The 23,714-nt window shown below is 37.0% G+C and overlaps 1 protein-coding gene across 8 annotated transcripts in view; it reads left to right on the top strand.

Annotated features, from left to right (window-relative positions):
- PIP5K1B (phosphatidylinositol-4-phosphate 5-kinase type 1 beta) overlaps positions 1-23,714 on the top strand; it is a 484,296-nt gene that overhangs the window by 155,073 nt on the left and 305,509 nt on the right. For 7 of the 8 annotated variants that reach the window (XM_077148356.1, XM_077148359.1, XM_077148357.1 and 4 more), the window contains 2 exons: positions 8,307-8,437; positions 20,786-20,903. In XM_077148356.1, the coding sequence (XP_077004471.1) occupies positions 8,307-8,437; positions 20,786-20,903 (249 nt within the window). Of the gene's footprint in view, positions 1-6,806; positions 6,987-8,306; positions 8,438-20,785; positions 20,904-23,714 lie in introns of those variants that run through there. The other variant, XM_077148362.1, reaches the window with a different exon arrangement.

A 23,714-nucleotide genomic window follows, 5' to 3' on the forward strand; every position in this document is an offset into this window, starting at 1 on the left:
CAACAATTTAGAGGAAATGGACGGGTTCCTGGAAAGACATGAACAACCAACTTTGACTCAAGAAGAAATAGATGACCTCACCAAACCAATCACAAGTAAAGAGATTGAATTAGTCATTCAAAGGCTTCCTAAAAAGAAAAGTCCAGGGCCAGACGGCTTCAAATCTGAATTCTATCAAACATTCCAGAAAGAATTAGTACCAACTCTTCTCAAACTCTTCAAAAAAATCAAAGTGGAGGGAAAACTACCTAATTCATTCTATGAACCCAACATCACCCTCATACCAAAACCAGGCAAAGATATTACAAAAAAAGAAAACTACAGGCTAATCTCTCTAATGAATATAGATGCAAAAATCCTCAATAAAATTCTAGCAAATCGTATCCAACAACACATTAAAAGAATTATACATCATGACCAAGTAGGATTCATCCCAGGTATGCAAGGATGGTTCAACATAAGAAAATCAATTAATGTAATACACCATATCAACAAATCAAAGCAGAAAAATCACATGATCATCTCAATTGATGCAGAGAAGGCATTTGACAAGATTCAACATCCTTTCCTCTTGAAAACACTTCAAAGGATAGGAATACAAGGGAACTTCCTTAAAATGATAGAGGGAATATATGAAAAACCCACAGCTAATATCATCCTCAGTGGGGAAAAATTGAAAACTTTCCCCCTAAGATCAGGAACAAGACAAGGATGTCCACTATCACCACTATTATTCAACATTGTGTTGGAGGTTCTAGCCAGAGCAATTAGACAAGAAAAAGAAATACAAGGCATCAAAATAGGAAAGGAAGAAGTAAAACTATCACTATTTGCAGACGATATGATACTATACGTTGAAAACCCAGAAAAATCCACAACAAAACTACTAGAGCTAATAAATGAGTACAGCAAAGTAGCAGGTTACAAGATCAACATTCAAAAATCTGTAGCATTTCTATACAGTAGCAATGAGCAAGCGGAGGGGGAAATCAAGAAACGAATCCCATTTACAATTGCAACTAAAAGAATAAAATACCTAGGAATAAATTTAACTAAAGAGACAAAAAAACCTATATAAAGAAAACTACAGAAAACTGCTAAAAGAAATCACAGAAGACCTAAATAGATGGAAGGGCATACCGTGTTCATGGATTGGAAGACTAAATATAGTTAAGATGTCAAACCTACCTAAATTGATTTACAGATTCAATGCAATACCAATCAAAATCCCAACAACTTATTTTTCAGAAATAGAAAAACCAATAAGCAAATTTATCTGGAAGGGAAGGGTGCCCCGAATTGCTAAAAACATCTTGCGGAAAAAAAACGAAGCTGGAGGTCTTGCACTGCCTGACTTTAAGGCATATTATGAAGCCACAGTGGTCAAAACAGCATGGTATTGGCATAAAGATAGATATATCGACCAATGGAATCGAATAGAGTGCTTAGATATAGACCCTCTCATCTATGGACATTTGATCTTTGATAAGGCAGTCAAGCCAACTCACCTGGGACAGAACAGTCTCTTCAATAAATGGTGCCTAGAGAACTGGATATCCATATGCAAAAGAATGAAAGAAGACCCATATCTCACACCCTACACAAAAGTGAACTCAAAATGGATCAAAGATCTAAACATTAGGTCTAAGACCATAAAACAGTTAGAGGAAAATGTAGGGAGATATCTTATGAATCTTACAATTGGAGGCAGTTTTATGGACCTTAAACCTAAAGCAAGAGCACTGAAGAAGGAAATAAATAAATGGGAACTCCTCAAAATTAAACACTTTTGTGCATCAAAGAACTTCATCAAGAAAGTAGAAAGACAGCCTACACAATGGGAAACAATATTTGGAATCGACATATCAGATAAAGGTCTAGTATCCAGAATTTATAAAGAGATTGTTCAACTCAACAACAAAAAGACAGCCAACCCAATTACAAAATGGGAAAAAGACTTGAATAGACACCTGTCAGAGGAGGAAATACAAATGGCCAAAAGGCACATGAAGAGATGCTCAATGTCCCTGGCCATTAGAGAAATGCAAATGAAAACCACAATGAGATATCATCTCACACCCACCAGAATGGACATTATCAACAAAACAGAAAATGACAAGTGCTGGAGAGGATGCGGTGAAAGAGGCACACTTATCCACTGTTGGTGGGAATGTCAAATGGTGCAACCACTGTGGAAGGCAGTTTGGCGGTTCCTCAAAAAGCTGAATATAGAATTGCCATACGACCCAGCAATACCATTGCTGGGAATCTACTCAAAGGAATTAAGGGCAAAAACTCAAACGGACATTTGCACACCAATGTTTATAGCAGCGTTATTTACAATTGCAAAGAGATGGAAACAGCCAAAATGTCCATCAACAGACGAGTGGCTAAACAAACTGTGGTATATACATACTATGGAATATTATGCAGCTCTAAGACAGGATAAACTTATGAAGCATGTAATAACATGGATGGACCTAGAGAACATTATGCTGAGTGAGTCTAGCCAAAAACTAAAAGACAAATACTGTATGGTCCCAATGATGTGAATCGACATTCGAGAATAAACTTGGAATATGTCATTGGTAATAGAGTTCAGCAGGAGTTAGAAACACGGTAAGATAATGGGTAATTAGAGCTGATGGAATACAGACTGTGCAACAGGACCAGATACGAAAACTCAAAAATGGACAGCACAATAATACCTAATTGTAAAGTAGTCATGTTAAAACACTGAATGAAGCTGCGTCCGAGTTATAGGTTTTTGTTTTGTTTTGTTTTTTTCTTACTATTATTACTTTTATTTTTTTTCTCTATATTAACATTCTATATCCTTTTCGGTTGTATTGCTAGTTCTTCTAAACCGATGCAAATGTACTAAGAAACGATGATCATGCAACTATGTGATGATGTTAAGAATTACTGATTGCATATGTAGAATGGTATGATTTCTAAATGTTGGGTTAATTTCTTTTTTTCCGTTAATTAATAAAAAAATATATAAAAAAAATAAAACACCTCATCACCTAAAAAAAAGATGGAGGAAGGGGCCATGAGTCTAAGCCTGCAGCAGCCTCTAGAAAGTGGAAAAGACAAGGAAACAAATTTTCCCCTGAAGCCTCCAGAACAAACACAGCCCTGCAACACCTTGATTTTAGGGCTTCTGACCTCCAGATCAGTAGCATAATAAATTTGCGGTTTTAAGGTGCTATGTTTATAATAATATGATACCACACCCATAAGAAATGGATATAAGGAGGGGCTAGAGTAGTGGTTTAAAGAACCAGAAGGTGAAAGGTTGTCCCACTTCCTTGCCAGTCTACTAACTATCTCATTTCCTCCAACCAATTTTACACAATCTATTGCTCTTTTTCCCTTAGTTCTATCATTGGGACAAATCAGAAGTCTATGCCTTGTTTCTTGAATACAGGTTCAGAGATGGGAGAGAGAAACTGGAACTAGACTTGGGCAGATGGAATTGAGGCCCAGATAGGGATTGCCCTCTTACTATCTGGAAATGTTACTGACACATTTTCTATATGGCCTAGTTAATGAAAGACATCCTTAATTTAGATTTAGACCTTCTAGATAGGAGGTTTTGGAAAAACAGATCTTCTGAAGAGCAAGATGAAACATTAGACCCAGCCCCTGGAGAAAACACATACAAGCAGAAATTTTCATACACAATTGTTAGGGGTCCACAGACTTGTAAGGTTAATTTTCTAAAAGGATAGTGTGTGTCTGTGTGCATGTGTGTTTTAATTGGGACTTAGGAGTCAGTGGGAGGCAGGGAGAAATAATATTATAAGATGCTTTTCCAGTGCCAAGCTAAGGTCTTTTGACTTAATCCTGTGGTAAGTGTACCAGGGAACCATTGGAGGACTTCAAACAAAGTTAGTGACATGATCAGATTTGTACTTAAAAAAAATCATTCTGGCAACATATGCATTTGCTATAATCCTATAATTTGTGCATCAGATCACCTTGGAAAAACTGCTATTGAAGTGAAATGTTTTAATACTTCCTTTTAAAGCCAGTGTTATCAGATGGCATGTTAAGTGATCTCACTTCATAGAGAATATGCTATAGAAAGCAGTTTTCTGTAACCAATGTAAAGTCATTAAAATCTCACTGTTGCCAGGATCATTGCTATGCTTAGGCTTTTAGTCTTATTTTATTATCATCATTATTATCTCATTATTCAAATGCTTCTTAGCTTCTATCAAATTCCACCTCCAGCAGAGAAAACTCAGGGAAGTAAAGCAGTATGTAGTGGTAGCTATTGACTTGGAAGCTTAGAAAACCAGGATATTGTCCCTGGCTCTACCACACCCTAGCTAAGGGATCTAAATGAAGTTACTGTCCCATAGCCACAGTTTCTCAGTCTATAAACCTACCTACTTATGTAACAGTTGAAGTGAAAATAAAGTGCTATCATTTCATAAAAATGCATTGAAAACTGTATCATATTACACAAATGCAAGCTGATTCTCATTTACTCATTACTACTGTCTTACTTGCACATGTTTAATGAGTAAGGATGAGCTATGAAAGAAAATGTGGTTTGCCTTTGCGGTATTATATGGTTCTATTTTCCTTTAAGTATTAAATGTTTTAAAGGTTTTTCTAGTAACAGGCAACATATTTCCTCCACTTAGCCCATGCTAACTCCTGAATTATTAATAGATGCTGTCTTGCTCTGTTTTGAAATCTAAACCTGTATTTTTAAAAGAATCAAAAGATCCCCTTTGGAGTCAGAAGGGAAGATGGTCACATCCTAGTGTTTGAGAGTATGCAAAGTCGTGCAGAGAAAATCGGAGGGGCTGAGTACATTTGTGTGAAGCCATCAACTTACTGCAGGCCAGCTGATCTGTTGGTGCTCATCTGCATGAAGGAAGGGAGGGCCAGTGGCTCAGAGTTTGCGGGAAAGCATTACTGGTTCTAGAAGAGCAGATACAAGCACTTGACACAGAAGGGTCTTTGTCATCACCATAATTTACTAATCTGCTCATCAGAAACACTCTGAGTAACTTTCAAAGTATTTTCACAGCCTTAAAACTTACCTTGCTCAAAATTTATTGTGTTAGAAATACTACAGCACAGCCCATTGTAGCCTGTCATGCCCAACACCCAGTGGGAAAATGGCAGGGGATTTGGGGCTTGCTGCTGGTGACTGGAGAAATCCACATGTAACAGTGAATGCAGTGGGACATTTCCATGAAGCAAACAGAATTTTTCAAGAGAAGTTGTGGGTTTACAGAAAAATCATAAAATGCATTATACATGATGCCCAGCCTTTTAACACCTTGCATTAATGTGGTACATTTCTTACAATTGATAACACATTTTTATAAGCATGCTGTTAACAATAGTCTGTTGTTTACCTTAGGGTTCACTGTTTATGTTGTACAGTCATGGCTAAACAAAATGTGCTGTGTATACACTCAATGGAATGTCAGTCATAAAAAGGAATGACATTCTGACACATGCAACAACATGGATGAACCTTGAAAAATCATGTTGAGTGAAATAAGCCAGACATAAAAAGACATTACAAATTTATTATCCTACTGATCTGGAGGTTAGAAGCACTAAAATCAAGATGTTGTCAGGGCTGTGTATGTGTGTGTGTATTTGGGTGCATGGACCAGGAATCAAATTTGGGTCTCCCACATGGCAGGCTAGCATTCTACCACTGAACCACCTGTCCACCTTCCAGTATATGTTCTAACACACCTTCCCATTGATGCTCATACTCTCTAAAGTTTGGCATCATCAGGTATAAACTACCCACAACTTTGATGACCTTGTACAAGGTAGGATCTACCAAAAATTGGAAACTCAATTTGATTGATAGGTTGTTCTAGCCCAGTAAGTGCTACATAATTGTTGTCTCAAAGGTTGCATGAATTAAGCAGAAATACAGAGTCAGAAATGCAGACTCTCTGACATGCAGAGTCAGAAATGGGGTGGAGGAAGGAAAAGTACTTTGAGAGCATGTGAGTCTGGTTAGGTATGGTACAGAACATTTTGAAGTATTGGATCCTCTAGAGCTGCTCTGAGTGATGGTTATGAAAAGAGATACCTTTTGAATTTCTGTGTGAGGTTAAAATGAGGGAAACCCATTTCAGCTTTCAGAAGTTAGAACTACTGGTACAAAAGGTCACTGATGCCAATTGGTGGCATTGCAGAGCTGAAGTCTTGGAGAAGGAAATATTAAAATAGCAAATTATTTTTTAAAAGCAGTAGATGCACTCTGGGATTGAGTCTCAATCTTTTGCCATCTTGCTGCTCTGTGATGTTAACTAAAAAGGCATGTGAATAAAGAAAAATACCAAGACAATTTTCCATCTCCTAGGGGGCATGGGTGTATTTGTCCTCAGACTAAGGGTTTAACATTTGCCTTGGAATAAGCAAAATGATTAAATTATTACTCTGTGGGAAAATGTTTCCTGCTAGTTATGTAATAGATGTGACTGATCATGGCCATTTCTGGTGAATCAACAAGTATTTTGGGGGGACCTAGCCCTGTGCTAGATGTAGTTTGGGATTTCAGCTTGGGTGACTGAAATATTATTGTTTCTTGGGATAGGAAGCCAGTCGTGAGGGAAGAGGGGTTGTACAATGCTAGTTTGGTTCTGTATATACTGTTTGTGATGATACAACAACGTCCAAATAGATTCGTATGAGAGGTCTGAGAGTCATATGCAAAGAGACAGTAAAGCCATTAAGAGTAGATGATCAGGGCAATTAAGGAGATCTGAGGATCAGAAATTAAACTTTTAGGAACACTGCAATTATAGGAGCTATAATATGAAAAATCAGTGAGGAAATGAAAAGAGAGACCATCAGAAAAGGAGAAGTGGTCCCAGGACTGTGTGCTATCACAGAACTCAAGAGAAGAGAAGTTTTTTCAAGAAGAGAAAGGTGCCCTTTGGTGTCAAAAGCTGTGAAGATATATGAAAGAATAAAGCATGTGGGAGGTGGGTTCTTTGGTTTGCTAAGTGAAAATGTTAAATCATAAAGAATGTATTTTTTCTACAAAATAGGTGGTCTTTAGCAGGTGTGAGGGTAGTTCAGTAGTAGAATTCTCACCTCCCATGCAGAAAACCCGATTTCAATTCCTGGCCCATGCATTTCCCCGCAAAACGAACAAACAAACAAAACAAACAATCAAACAACAACAAAAAACAACTGAATAAAAAAGAATTTCAACAAAATGGTGCTGAAATAATGGGATACTCACATGGAAAAATGAATGAAATGTGACCCCACCATACAGCATACAAAAAAAAAAAGATAGTCTTTATTTCTTTTATTGAAGTCAGCATTTGCCACCCTCAGCACTATTAACATTTGGGGTTAGACAATTCTTTGTTTGAGGGCTGTCTTGTGCCTTGTAGGATGTTTAACACATCCCTGGTCTTCACCCACTAAATGCCAGTAGCAACCCAACCAAAAACGTTTCCAGGCATCGCCAAATGCCCCCAGTTGAGAATCACTGTTTTAAGTATTTATTTAGTTCTTATTTTGCGTATACTACTACGTTAGTCCCACAGGGCATGAAAAGTATGACACTTTTTACCATTAGGAAGATTGCTTACGATTTTCCTAAATTGTTACTCTGTTATTTCTCTTATTACTTGGGACGAAACTATGTGTGTTTTTTGAGAGGAGAGGAAGAGGGAAACAGAGAGGGAGATATATACGACAGTTATTCCCCTAGTTAATATCATATCAATTTAATTATGAATTGATATTACAAAGGTAGTAAATTAAAAATACTTGTATTCCAGTGCTGTATGTTTTATTATACATTGGTAAAGAAAATCATGATTATGGATCTATAGCAAGGTTAGTAAGCAATTTCCAAATTGAATTCTTTGTATTTACCCCAAGACTTATATTACTTTTTGCTCTCTAATTTCTTATGAAAACAAAATACAGAAATTCTGATTTTTAAAATGTGACTTTTGGTAGAAATTGTAATATCTGTTATAGGTTTTCTACCAAGTTTCTAAATTCTTAATAAAAGAGAGATGGAGAATTGGTACTGTATTTTTGACCTTAGACATTCTGTGGAAAAGATTATCACAAAAAATAATTTCAAGACAGGAAGGATCCTTAATATTCGGAATATATCTATCATCAAAAGAAGCAACATATCTTTCCACACTTCAGTTTCCTTGTTGCCTAGAAACAAGGAAGAAAATCTGCCCCTACTCTCCTGTTTTTGTTATTTGTGACATTGAACAAGGCCCTAACTTGAGAGGCTAACGCTGAGACCTGTATTTTCTTTACAGACTGCATCATCTGCTATTAAAGGTGCTATTCAGCTGGGAATAGGATACACAGTGGGTAATCTCACTTCTAAGCCAGATCGAGATGTTCTCATGCAAGACTTTTATGTGGTGGAAAGTGTTTTCCTACCCAGGTAAGAATATTTTTATTCGTGATATTTTCCACCCAAAAAACTTATGAAATCTCCATGTTGAAGGACATTGCTACTGTGCACATGTACTGATGTGTATGTTGAAACTTTGGCAGGGCCAGAGCAGCCAAAATGATTGTTAACTTTGTGTTGCAGCAGGAATGGTTTCCATTTTTTATATGGAGATGGTAAATGGGTGTCGTCTTCTGCCCCAGTTGTAATTAATTATGACAGCAGCCTGGAAGACTATATGAAGAAAGATTTGAGACTCAGTGGAAAAGAGTCTGATAATCAAAGAGTCATGTCTACCATGGATTTAGAAAGAGAGGGCATCTGAAAAGCAGCAACTGGTGTTGGGCTTTTGCTGTCCCTAATTGAAAAGGGCAGATGGAGAACCCCACCATTGGGCCTCATATCTGAGTTCAGTCTTATAGCTCCTATTTTGTGATGACTTTTCCTCAATTTTCTGCCAAAAACTTCTGAGATTTGTGCTATTTTGACACCATTTTTGCCAGAACACCAAAGTTATCCATTCATGTTGGCCCAAATTTTTATCATATTTGGGGCAAAACATTAATATTTCAAAACAAACATGTCTATTAACACCTTAATAATAGAGAAGTATTTATTATTAAAATAAAAATGTCACCAATAGTGACAGGATTTTTCAAATAAAATGGCCTGGAAACTTAAAGTATAGATACTATTCCATTAGATTTGTGCTAATTATTTTATCTTTGGGGCTATGAGGATTGATATGTCAGGCACGTTTACACTTAAAGTATTTCTCGGGCAGTGACAGTGGCTCAGTGGTAGAATTCTCACCTGCCATGCTGGAGACGAGGTTCAATTCCTGGTGCCTACCCATGCAAAAATAAATAAATAAATATTTCTCTTCAAAATAATTCAGTTTTGTTGTCCTTTGTATCTGGACTTGGGTGAGAGGAGCTATAGTGTCACTTTTATTCAAGTACTCTCTTAGCTTTTTTTTTTTTTTTAATCCTCAGAAGCACAGTATTTGCACACTTATTTCTGTATACAGGTGCCTAGAAATAAAACCTACATGTGAATGTGCAGTAATTTTTCACAGTCACACAGCAACCCATAAATAAATAAAAGAAAGTCAGCGATGAGCCAGAGACAGCCTAGTTTAGCTTTAAATGGTCTTAGTTGAAGAAAAAAGTTGATCTACCAAAAGCTTTGAAGTCCACTAGCAATAAGAGCTAGTTTCCATGTCACTACTCTTCTTTCTATATAGATGGAAATTGTTCTGTGTGTTTTTAAACAGTTTATTGTTCCAAAAGGAGTTATATGTTAACTACATCTGTTTCTCTTTGACACCAGGAGGTTGTCTTTTGGGGAGGTTAATCTTTTGGAATCTGCTAGGCTCCTAATTCCTGAAGATGTGTTTAGGGATATTCTTGCTCTCATGGCCTTCTGGGGCCCTACTGAACACTGTCAGTAGAAGTTTAAATGTATTTCTGTAATTATAATTATAGAAGAGTAGTTATCTAAATGAAAAATTGATAAAAACCTCCTGCCTCTTCATCTCCTCACTTACAAAATGGGGATTTGGCTTGATGTGAAACTTGGCTAATATGCTGTTTGGGATTTGTTTGAAAAGCCAGGGAATATCCCTGTTAAGGGAAAGAATTCCACAAAACTACTGCAAGTGTAAAATATAATTCAAAATGTCAAGTAAACAGATATGTCGAAGGTCCATATAAACATTGCCAGATATCAGTTCTATGGTTTTGAAAAGACTAGCAAAAACTAACTCCATTTCAAGTCATTCTGACATAAACTCATCAAATAATCTGTCCATACCAAGGGTCAACGAACTGCAGCCCACAGGACAAATCTGGCCCACAGCCTGCTTTTCTAAATAGAATTTTATTGAAATACTGCCTGCTCCATTCATTTACCTATTGCCTTTGGCTGCTTTTCCACTGCAATGATAGAGTTGAGCAGTTGTGAAAAGTGAATGTATGGCCCACAAAGCATAATATATTTACTGTCTGGCTCGTGACAGAAAAAATTTACCAACCCCTAGTCTATACAGATTCTATGCCAGGTTTTATGTATATGTGGAGAGAACACAGAGCTGCCAGATTATTCTTCTCAGGAGTAAATGAGATATGGTTGTTGCCTAAGCAAGCCAGTAATATGATGCCCGTTCAAGTCAAAACTCTTTAAATATTTGTTCAACATTTACTTGGTGGGATGGAGAAAAACTGAATTTCTGTTAACAAAAGTTATATACTCCTTTCTGTAGTTCAAAAAAAAGAATTTATTACGTGCATTGAATATAATGTAACATTCCAACTTACTTGAAATTGTCTTTAGAACCATAATATTCTAGTATACTAACATCTTGGGAGGTTTAACATTTAGATAATCAATGATATCACTTGTTCCCAGTAATTGACACCCTGGAATGCATTATTTGGTTTTGAATTTCAGCTGTCCCCAACTAATGACTTTTAAAGACCAGCTGTCAGCTGATTGGCCTCAAAAGATGGTGCAGCCTTCTGTCACACAGTACAGCTCATGTGTGCCCATCTCCAGAAGGCTCAAGAGATAACGCTAGCCAGGAATATGTTTTTTTTTTTTTGTAACATTTTTTATTGTATAATATAACATATATTCAAAGCAAAGAAAGGAAAAAAAGCAACAATTTTGAAAGCACACTTTAACAAGTACTTACAGAACAGATCCCAGAATTTGTCATGGCCTACTATCAGGAATATGTTTTTAATTTTGTCTAATTTGGCAAGAGAAGACCAATTTATATTTCACTAGTTAAAGGAGGGGTATGTGGAAACTATTAATTTGTCAGAGGCAATTAATAATGCCCAAGGCTGCTTCTATAGACCTCGACTTAAAGAGGTCCAGTTGTAAGAGTGGATCCCACCACTAGTTTGTGACTGGACTATAATGTGACTTGCCCAGCTGCTTTGCCACTTAAGTTTTCTTAAGTTCTCAGTATTACTGGCTCAACATTGGGACAAAGTGCACTTCACTTATCCCAGCTTCACAAGGTAGGGTTATGCTTGCTGAACAAAAGTGGAAGCATTTAGCACCCTTTTAGTGAAGCCAGTTGTTATTACCCAGGAGCTGCTGACCCACTAGTTTTGTTGAGAGGCCCCAAATCCACTATGGAAGTTTACGATTTCGAGTAAAACACGCTTACCAAATATAAATGCTGCACATAAAATAATGAAGTTTTCTGTCTCAGTGCCAAAACTGGACTCCTTAAGTGTTTTTGAGATGCTAAATTAGTTTCACTCCCATTGCATAGCACCAAATCACTCAGCCCAGTGCCACCATAAGTAGTACTTAGTTATCAGGCTCTAAAGCCACATAAGCAAAGGCTGAGGTGTTTACAGTACATACAGATGAGACCTCCTCTATAAACTGACAAAAACTTTTATAAATGAAGTACTACCCAGCTGGCCCTGCAGTGCGCTGACCTACTGGGGAAGCATTTGGGATCTGTGGGCAAGGCATACCCTCAAACCTGTAACTGAATCCTGAAAAAGATGAAAGAAAACTACTTCTGACTAACAGAGGAGAGTCAAGTCTAAGTTAAGACCTACCTGTCTGTTCGTGACTTGGTTGTTCTGGTGCAGGTCTGACCTCCTGTCTTGTTTGTTCCTGACCAGCTTAGGCTATTACTTTCTCTCTCTGGACTTTGATTTCTTTATCTAAAAATGAGAAATTCCAAATGGTAGCTACAGCATTCTCAAGCTTCAACACAGTATAATTCTAAATGTCTATTTCCATTAGGAAATATGTATTTTTGGAATAAAATGAACAGTGGCTTTGGGATTAATAATTGAACTCTACCCAGAAGAGATGAATAACAAAAGGCCAGAGCTTGTGTTCTAGTTTGCTAACTTCCAGAGTACAACACACCAGAGACGGATTGGTTTTCAGTAAAAGGGGATTTATTGATTTAACGTATAGTTCTCCTGACGAAAGGCAGCTAATTTCAACTGAGGTCCTTTCTTACTTATGTGCGAAGGCACAGAGCCGTCTCTGCTGGCCTTCTCTCCAGGCCTCTGGGTTGCAATACCTTTCCCTGGGTGATTCCTTTCTGCATCTCCAAAGGCCTGGGCTGAGCTGCGAATGCTGAGATGAGGCATGCTGAGCTGCTTGGGCTGTGCTACGTTGAGCTCTCTCATTTAAGCACCGGCCAATTAAATCGAACATCATTCATTGCAGCAGGCACGCCTCCTAGCCAACTGCAGATGTAATCAGCAACAGATGAGGTTCACATGCCATTGGCTCATGTCCACAACAGTAGAACTAGGCACCTTCACTTGGCCAAGTTGACACCTGAATCTAACTACCACAGCTTGTCTATGGTCATTTAACTACTTCTTGGTGAAATAAGAGGGGTGGGTGGGGGGAGGACAATATAGAGAAAACATTGTCTTTTATTCAAAATTTCTCTTTTCTTGATGTTAAAATATCCTTTCTTTTATGAGTGATATCTGACAGTACTGTGTATTTGCTTAACTGTTTAGGTTCTCAGTTGACAGTGTGAAAGTTAAAAATCCTATGTTGGCCTCCACATTTTTATGATTACTGAAATTTTACCTGTCCATGTAATCAAAAAATCTAGAACAACTGCAGTAATCTCACAGTTAGAATTTCTAAAGCTTCGATTTTATGCCAAGACAAGTAAGTTGGACTTGTCCTTGAACAAACATAGTATCAATCTTAAAACCTGAAAAAGTTTGCTCTTGTACAGACGTCATGGTTGCTAAATAAGACTGGAAGCTGGGCACAGTCCCCTGACCACTAATCTCAGGTTCAAACAACTAAAGCTTGAAGGGAGTCTTCAGTGGCACTAGCCAGGAGACTAATGTTTGTTGCAGTTGTGACTAATTACTTGGCAGTTCTCCTGTGGCTGGAGGTTAATAAACCTTCATATTATTAACTGTGCCGGGTTGACTCAGTGCTGGCTGTCTGTGTGCAGCACACACACCCAAACACAGTAAGTCCACTGGTGAAAGGCTCAGAAAACCTAGGCCAGTGTGTGCTGGCTGATCCAGGTTCGACAGTTAGATTCTGCTTTTTTGTTTTGTTTTGCATGGGCAGGCACCAGGAACTGAACCCGGGTCTCTGGCATGGCAGGCGAGAGCTCTGCCTGCTGAGCTACTGTGGCCCACGCTGGAATCTGCTTTTGTGCATTGTAACTCGTAACAAATTTTAAGAGCCAGCAATCTCAATAAAATGGAAATTATTGAGATTGCTGGTCCTATTTGGGCCTTAAAATTCACTAGAGCTTCATTCACATTGGACTTGTGTTTGTTATTCATTTGGAGCAGCTTAAATGGATAGAGGTATATTATTTTGTTAAAAGTAATGAAGACACAACCTATCATAATTTATGGGATGCAGCAAAGGCAATGCATTTTGTTAAAAGTAATGAAGACACAACCTATCATAATTTATGGGATGCAGCAAAGGCAATGCTGAGAGGGAAATTTATTGCTTTAATTGTCTATATTAAAAAAGAAAGAGCAAAAAATTGAGGAATTAACTGTTCACTTGGAAGAACTAGAGAAAGAATAGCATACTAACCCCAAAGCAAAGAAATAACAAAAAATTAGAGCAGAAATTAATGAAATTGAGACTATGAAAATGACTGAGAAAATAAACAAAACCAAAAGTTGGTTCTTTGAGAAAATCTGTAAAATTGATGGACCTTAGCTATGCTGACAAAAAAAAAAAAAAGGAGAGAAGATGCAAATAAATAAAATCAGAAATGGAAGAGGGAATATAACAACCACTGACCCTGCAGAAATAAAGGAGGTAATGAGAGGATACTATGAGCAACTATATGCTAATAAATTAGACAATGTAGATGAAACGGATAACTTCCTGGAAAGGCATGAACAACCAACATTTACTTGAGAAGGAATAGATGACCTCAACAAACCAATCATAAGTAAAGAGATTGAATCAGTCAGCAAGAAGCTCCCCCAAAAGAAAAAACCAGCACCAGATGGCTTCACATGTGAATTCTACCAAGCATTCAAGAATTAGTACCAATCCTGTTCAAATGCTTCAAAAAGATTGAAGAGAAGGAAAAGTTACCTAACTCATTCTATAAAGTCAACATCACCCTAATACCAAGCCAAATAAAGATACTACAAGAAAAGAAAATTAGAGACCAGTCTCTTTAATGAATATATGTGCAAAAATCCTCAACAAAATACTTGCAACTCGAATCCAGCAGTACATTAAAAGTATTACATACCATGACTAAGTGGAATTTATTTCAGGTATGCAGGGCTAGTTAGACATAAGAAAATGAATCAGTGTAATACACCATATCAAGAAATCAAAGCAGAGAAACCACATGATCATCTCAATTGATGCAGAAAAGGCATTTGTCAAAATTCAACATCCTTTCTTGATGAAAACACTTCAAAGGAAAAGAGCAGAAGGGAAATTCCTCAACCATGATAAGAGGAATATATGAAAAATCCACAGCTAACGTCTTCCTCAGTGCAGAGAGACTGAAAGCTTTCCCTCTAAAATCAAGAACAAGACAAGGGTGCCCAGTGTCACCATTATTATTCAACATTGTGCTGCAAGTTCTAGACAGAGCAATTAGAAAAGAAAAATAAAAGGCATCCAAATTGGAAACGAAGAAGTAAAACTCTCATTGTTTGCAGATGACATGAGACTATATGTCCAAAATCCCAAAAAGTCTACAGCAAAGCTACTAGAGCTAATAAATGAATACAACAATATAGCAGGGTAGAAGATCAATGCCTCCACCCCCCCCCCAAAAAAAATAAAATAAAAGGGCAGGCCATGGTGGCTCAGCAAGCAGAGTTCTCACCTGCCATGCCAGAGACCCGGGTTGGAGATCTGGGTTTGATTCCCGGTTCCTGCCCATGCAAAAATTAATTAATTAATTAAGATCAATGTCCCCCAAATCAGTATTGTTTCTATATACTAGTGATGAGCAATCTGACAAGGAAATCAAGAAAAAAAAATTCCATTTATAATAGCAATCAAAAGAATCAAATATTAAGGAATAAATTTAACTAAGTATACAAAGATCTATACACAGAAAAGTATGAGAAATTGCTAAAACAATTCATGGAAGTCCTAAATAAATGGAAGAGCATACCGTGTTCATGGATTGGAAGACTGAATATAGACAGGATGTCAGTTCTACCCAAAATGATTTATGGATTCAATGCAATATCAGTTAAAATCCCAAGAACTTAATTTGCAGAAAAAGAAAAAACAATAAGCGATTTAGAACTGCAGGGTGCTATGCATAGCTAAAAGTATTTTGAGAAAGAAAAATGAAGTGGGAAGTCTCATATTACCTGACTTTAAAGCATATTGCAAAGGTATAGTGGTCAAAACAGCATGGTATTGGCATAACGATAGATAGACTGACCAATGGAATCAAATTGAGTGTTCAGAAATAGATCCTCTCATCTATGGACAATTAATCTTTGATAAGACAGTCAAGCCAACCTACCTGGGACAGAGTAGCCTCTTCAATAAATGTTGTTTGGAGAACTGGATATCCATATGCAAAAGAATGAAAGAGGATCCATATCTCACACCCTATACAAAAATTAACTCAAAATGGATCAAAGAACTAAACATTAGAGTTATGACCATGAAACTTTTAGAAGAAAATGTATGGAAATATCTTATAAATCTTGTAATGGGAGGGGTTTTCCTAGACCTTATACCCAAAGCATGAGCATTTAAAAAAAACAAAAGTATATAAATGAAATCTCCTCAAAATTAAACACTTTTAGTTCTTGCCTGCCATGCCAGAGGCCCAAGCTTATTTCCCAGTGCCTGCCCATGCAAAAAAAATTAAAAACAAATTAGACACCTTTATGCATCAAAGAACTTTGTCAGGGAAGTAAAAATGTCACCCTATGCATGTGACAGTATTTGGAACCCACATATCAGGTAGAGGTTTAGAATCCCAAATATGTAAAGAAATCTTTCAACTCAACAACAAAAAGATAAATTAACCCAATTGAAAAATGGGCAAAAGACATGAAAAGATGCTTCTCAGAACAGGAAATACAAATGGCTAAAAGGCACATGGAAAGATACTCAACTTTACTGGCTTTTAGGGCAATGGAAATCAAAACCACAAGGAGATATCATCTCACACCTACTAGAATGGCCATTATTAAAAAAAAAAAAAGAAAATGAGAAGTGCTGGAGAGGAAGTGGAGAAAGAGGCATATTTATCCACTGTTGGTGGAGGTACTATAAAATGGTGCAAATGTTCTGGAAGGCAGTTTGACAGCGATTCCTCAGGAAACTAAGTATAGAACTACCATATGATCCAGCAATCCCGTTACTAGGTATATATTCAGAGGAACTGAAGGCAAGGAAACAAACAGGCATTTGTACACCGATGTTTATAGCAGCATTATTTACAATTGCCAAGAGATAGGACAGCCCAGATGCCCATCAATGGATGAATGGATGAGTGGCTAAACAGGCTGTGGTGTGTATGTGTATATGATGAAATATTATGCAGCCATAAGACAGAATAAAGTCATGAAGCGTGTAACAATGTGGATGACCTTGAGGACATTATGCTGAGTGAAATTAGCCAGAAACAAAAGGATAAGTACTGTATGATCTCACTGGTATGAGCTAACATTAATGAGTGAGCTTTGAGAGTTGAAGTTAAGAACACAGGTTATCAGGAGCTAGAAATAGGGTTGAGAATGGGCATTTGGTGCTGAGGAAATACTGATTGTATAACAGGACTGACTGTAAAAATTCAGCAATGGGTAGCACAATACTACCTGATTGTAGTACAATAATATAAGTATACTGAATGAAGCTGAATGTGAGTATAAATGAGGCAGAAGGGCTAGGGACATGTATGAAACCAGAAAAAAATGTTTAGAGAATCAAGACTGAGATGGTATAACTTAGGAATACCTAGACTAGACAATGATGGTGATTAAATGTACAAATAAGCGTTTTTGCGTGAGGGAGAACAAGTGAATGTCAGCATTGCAAGCTGTTGAGAATGGATGGTATGCAAAGGCATTATGCCAAAACTAAATGTCAACAGGTAGGCAGCATGAGGAAGGGACATGGATTCTTTGTGAAAGAAAAGGAAATGTGTTCATATAGATTATGGTGGCAGAAGCATGTCTGCCTATGTTGAATTGTATGATGTGTGAATAAAACTGTTTAAAAATGAACAAGAGAAACAAGTGCTAGAAAAAATTTGGAGGAGATGTACCTGTTCACTGTTGGTAGAGAAACTGAGAGGTACAATTCCTTGGAGGGCGGTGTGATGTTTCCACAGAAGGCTAGTGGTGGGGTTGTCATATGATCGTGAAACCCAGTTGCTCAGTATATACCTGGAGGAACTGAGTGTGGGGACACGAATGGACATTTGCACACTGGTGCTTATGGCGGCAGTGTTCACGATTCACAGTAGATGGAGGTAGTGTAAGGGTACAATGACTAATCAATGAAAGTGGGAACTGTGGTGTATACATACAACAGATTACTAAATGGCTAAAGAAGGGATGAAGTTGTGAGGCATGCATTTAGGTGAATGAAACTAAAGGATTGTGTGTTGAATGAAATGTTAAAAACAAAAAGACAAGTATTATCATACCTCCGTCATATGGACTAGCTATAATATAAAAACTTGGTGAACTGAAGTCGAGAGCATAGATTATGAGGTTGGAGCCTACTGTACAGGATCCTAGATTGTAAGCTCTTACAGCAGTCACATATATTCAGGAGTTGTTACTGTTATTTCTAAGTTCTGAGATACTGAGCTGTTTGTGTATAACCTGGTCGTTCCCAGAAACTTCAGGTATTTATGTGACGCCTGAGACTCAGTGTGAGAGCTCTGAAGCTATGAAAGTCAGCACTACCCCATACAGGAACTGTTTAAAAAGTTGAAAAAGGGATCAGACTTCAACTGGAGATATGAATGAAGCTGATTTGGATAGGACTGGGGTAGATCGGAATACAGGGTAAAGGATGATATGGTCCATATTTTAAACCTTCAGTGTCGTGTCTGTGTGAGACCAAAGGGAGAGATGTTTATTTAGTGCAAAATTTTTATTTTGGGTTGTGCATTACCTAATTTAACTTGTATGGTCAGTTTAGGTGAACAGCCTAAATACATGGAATCTTAAATAGGGCATGAGATCTCAGTTTGCTCAGGTTATTGTGATGCCCTGATATATCCCAGAGTAATTTAGGCAGTGAATAAAGAAATATTTGCAAGGTCCCCTTGGAGGACTGGGAAGAAAGGATAAGATATTCAGCTTCCCCATTTGGAGAATTCCTGATTTTCTCACAAGCAGTGGGGACAACCAAATCAATAGACTGAGCCCTCAATCTCTGGGTTTCACCCCTATGAAACTTATTCTTAAGCTAAGCCTACTTACAATTTACCTAAGAGTCATATATATAATTTGCTAAAGAACCTCTTTTGTTGCTCAGATGTGGCCTCTCTCTACACCAACTTGGCAGGTGAACTCATTGCCTTACCCCTACATGGGACATGACTCCCAGGGGTATAAATCTTCCTGGCAACATGAGACAGAACATGGGAGATGATTGTATACTGATAGACCTTTTACAGCATGGCGTCATGGAATTGAGAGATCCTTCTTGACCAAAGGGGGGAGAACAAAATGAGACAGAATACACTTTCAGTGTTGAGAGATTTCAGAGTCGAGAGGTTATCCTGAAGGTTATTCTTATGCGTTATATAGATATCCCTTTTTAGTTTTTGATGTATTAGAGTGGCTGGAGGGTAGTACCTGATATTGTTGAGCTGTGTTCCAGTAGTCTCAATTCTTGGAGACGATTGTATAATGATATACCTTTTACAGTGTGACTGTGTAATTGTGAGAACCTTGTGTCTGATTCTCCATTAAGGATATTTAAGGATATGGACAGATGAGTACAAAAATAAGGACAATAAATAAATAAATAATAGGGTTGATAAGAGGTAAAATAAATTGGATAGACTGAATTAATAGTGATCAGTGAGAGGGAGGGATAAGGGGTATGGGATATAAGAGTTTTTTCTTTTTATTTCTTTTTCTGGAGTGATGCAGATGCTCTAAAAATGATCATGGTGATGAATATACAATTATGTGGTGATATTGTGAGCCACTATTGTACACCATATACAGACTGAATGTGAATGGAGATTTGTCAATAAAAATATTTTTTAAAAAGAACTTTATATTGTAATATATGCCAAGTGTTGATTATTTTTTTGCCTGTGTACATAAAATCTTTTTATTTGCCCAGTACTACTTGTGTGGTATCCATGAAAATCCAGGTTTGTGGAATCCTAGTTCACAAACCTGCATAGAATCTTCTACTAGAATGTGTCCAAAAAGATATTGAACCTTTACATAAAATTGTATTATTCTATTGCATTGTTTTAATTTTTCACAATGAAAAATTTAAGTGAAAAGAGATGAAATGACTTGTGTGAGATCATGTGAAAATATATTTTGTGTAGTTAAAAATATAAAAAAATCAGGATGAAAAACATCAAAATCAGGCTAGTGAATGCTCCTAGGGAGACGGGGGATGTATCAGTAGAACTACAGAAGGAGTTTCAACTTTATTGATAATGTTTAATTTCTTAAACCACAGTTTGAGTGTGTGTGTTCACTAGTTTATTCTTTATACCTTTTATAAACAATATTGCCCAAAAATTTTCAAAGAAATGTGCAGAAAAGAGGAAAAAAGATAATGATATATTTGGGAATGAAAATCAAGTTCGAAAATCCCTAAAATATATGAAGACTGTTTTCTTAAAAACAGGGATGTGAGGAAGAGTTCAGATCCAAGTATTATCCATTTCCAGTATGATGATTCTCTGTGGTTAAGATATTTTTAAAACTATATCATCATGTATTCCTAATTTAAACTGTATATCCAGTATCCAAAATTCATGGTCAAAATTTCATATTGAAATTGCTGTACGTACCAAGCCCCGGGTTTTACCAGAGCCCATTGTGGGTTTTACCAGGGAAGATGCAGTGATTTTTCCAGGAAGAAAGCACAGAATGATGGTGAAGAATTTCAGTCTGAAAGCATAGCGTGGTTGGCAGGGACCTCCTACTTGGAGGTAGCCCTCACTGAGTTACCATCTGTTTTTGCCTGATGGCTGTGCAGCTTTCGTGACATGATCTTTGAGAGACCCGTTATAAGAGGATAGTTATTTCTAGAGACAAAATTGACCTAGAACTAAAATAGCAAGAATTTGAAGTCAAGATTATCTTTTCTAATGTTCTCTCTTTTTTACTGTTTTAACCGCAGTGAAGGGAGCAATCTGACCCCAGCTCATCACTACCCAGACTTCAGATTTAAGACATATGCTCCACTAGCATTCCGATATTTCAGAGAACTTTTTGGTATCAAGCCTGATGATTACTTGGTAAGAGCCTATAATTTTCCTTCCTCCTGCAGAAATGTGTGATGTAAACATATGTCTCATAGCATCAGTGACAAATAGCTCATATCTTATTTTATAAAGCTCTGAGGCATAGTAAAAGTTCCAAGATTTGTAACGATTATAAATTTAGCTTCCAGAAATGTGATTTGTCTCTGCAGCTTTTTAACTGATAGTTACAAAATCTGCCATGGTAATTGATATTTAAATAGCTGTGGTATTGGTTGCTACTTCAGATAATTATTCTAACAGATATATTGTAATTAGTTCTAAATACTCCTGTGGATTTTGCTGATTGGATTCTATTTGAAAGATTCCTATTTTAATTGCCTTATTTATGCCATTCATCTTAAAACCTGCCTTGTCCCATAAGCATTTTCACCTTGACCTACAAATTTGAATAACATTTTGAAGAGGTCTTAATCACTACATTTTTTTTTTTTTAATATGGGCAGACATCGGGGATCGAACCTGTGTCTCTGGCATGGTAGGTGAGAACTCTGCCACTAAGCCACCGTTTCCCGCCCTAATCGCTACATTTTAAAGAGGTTCGATTGCAACAAATCTCTACATGCAGACTCTTTTTAACACATTTTTATTTGGTACAAGGGCATATTTTGTCCTTAGACTTGTCTTTTCTCTCTCTCTTCCTTCTGGCATGCAGAAGATACAAACCCAATCAGCCTTTTGGTGAGGTAGTCTGATGTGAGCTCAGAAGTTTGCCTCAATCCTGTGCAAGGAGCCAGGAACTTCCTTTTCTTTTGCTAGAGGAAAATGGTTCATTTCAAAATGTGATTACTGTTAACATCCTGGGATTCTTCAAAATTGAATGCCATAAAATATTCATTGTTCATCCCCTTCAGAACAATCTTAATAAGGCTTGATCCTGGGATAATGCTTTTCAGAGGAAGTACAGTAACATTTTGTCACTTGTAACAAAGATGAGTCTTTGAACTGCAACTTATAATTTGTATGAAATACAAATCATTAAATTACAAGATGAATCTGTCTGTTGCCATTGAAAACCCATAAATGATCTTCTTTAGTAGGACTCTAAGAAATTACATGACTTCTGCCTGATGAGATAGTGCTAGTTCCTCAAGACAAGTAGATGAATCTCCATAGAGCACTGAGGACTAAGGAGGAAGCCCCTGGGCGTCCTGCTGCCCTTCCCTGTGTATGTCCATGTAGCTCACCTCACCTACTCCCCTTTAGTTAAAATGTCAGGTGCCACTATCCATTACTACCACCCCTGTCTCCTACAGCCACTCTAGCGTACAAACACATTCATCCTGTATGTGTGCGTGCGTGTGTGTGTGTGTCTAAAGAGCCTTTGGTTTTCTGGGTGTTCTGTTTGTTATACTAAGGGTTGCCAACATGCAGCACATAAGTTGAAGAACTCATTAGAGGATTTTTTTTCTGTTTTTCCTGTGTTTTTATCTTTATTGTAGTTTTATTGAGATATTTTCATACACTGTACAAAGTATCTGTAGTATACAGTTACTGGCTCACCGTATCATCACATGGTTGTGCGTACAACCCCATGATTAATTTTAGAACATATCCATTCTCCAGAAAAGAAATAAAAATAAAAATGGAAACCCAAATCCCCTATTATTGACCCATATTATTGATGTAATACATTTGTTACTGTTGATGAAAGAGTATTAAAATAGTACTGTTAAGTATAGTCCATAGTTTGTACTAGGTACATTTTTTTCCCATATACATTCTGTTAGCTCTTTTGTAATACTGTTGTACATTTGTTTTAGTTCATGAAAGAACTTTCTTTATATTTGCACAGTTAATCACAGTCATTATCCACCTCAAGATTGACGTTGTTATACATTCCCATGTTTTAACCACCAACTTTCCTTCTGGTGACATATTTGACTCTAAACTTCCCCTTTCCACCACATTCACACACTATTCAGCACTACTAATTACTCTGATAATGTGGTACCGTCACCTCTATCCATTTCCACTCATTTAAATTCAACCTAAACTGTCTACACATATTAGGCAACTACTCCCCAATAATTAGGCTCGTTCTATATCCTGAAACTTATATTCTGTATTTTATGTCTGTGAGTTTACATATTATAACTAGTTCATATCAGTGAGATCTATAATATTTGTCCTTTATATTTGACTTATTTCACTTAACATAGTGTTCTCAGGGTTCACCCATATTGTCACATGCTTCAGGACTTCAGCCCTTCTCAATGCTAAATAATATTCCATTGTATATATAGTCCACATTTTGTTTATTTGTTCAACTCTAGATCGATACTTGAGTTGTTTCTATCTTTTGACAGTTGTGAATAATGCTGCTGTGAACATCAGTGTACAAATGACTGTTCACGTCCCTGCTTTTAGATCTTCTGGGTATATTCTGAGTATCAGGATTGCCCGGTCGTAAGGAACCACCAAACCGTCCTTCATAGCAGCTGTTCCATTTTACATTCTCACCAGCAGTGAATAAATGTTCCAGCCTCTCCACATCCTCTCCAACGCTTTTAGTTTCCTGTTTGTTTAATAGCAGCCATTCTAGTAAGTGTGTTATCGCATTGTGGTTTTGATTTGCATTTCCATAATAACTAGTGAAGCTGAGCATCTTTTCATGTGCTTTTTAGCTACCTGTATTTCCTCTTTGGAAAAATGTCTATTCATGTATTTTGCCCATTTTTTGGATTGTTTTTTTTTGTCTTTTTATTGTTGAGTTGTAGAATTTCTTTATGTATTCTAGATAGCAAACCCTTCCTTAACAGATATGTTGTTTCCAAATATTTTTTC

Source organism: Tamandua tetradactyla, chromosome 2 (genome assembly GCF_023851605.1).
Source record: "Tamandua tetradactyla isolate mTamTet1 chromosome 2, mTamTet1.pri, whole genome shotgun sequence".
Taxonomy (NCBI): domain Eukaryota; kingdom Metazoa; phylum Chordata; class Mammalia; order Pilosa; family Myrmecophagidae; genus Tamandua; species Tamandua tetradactyla.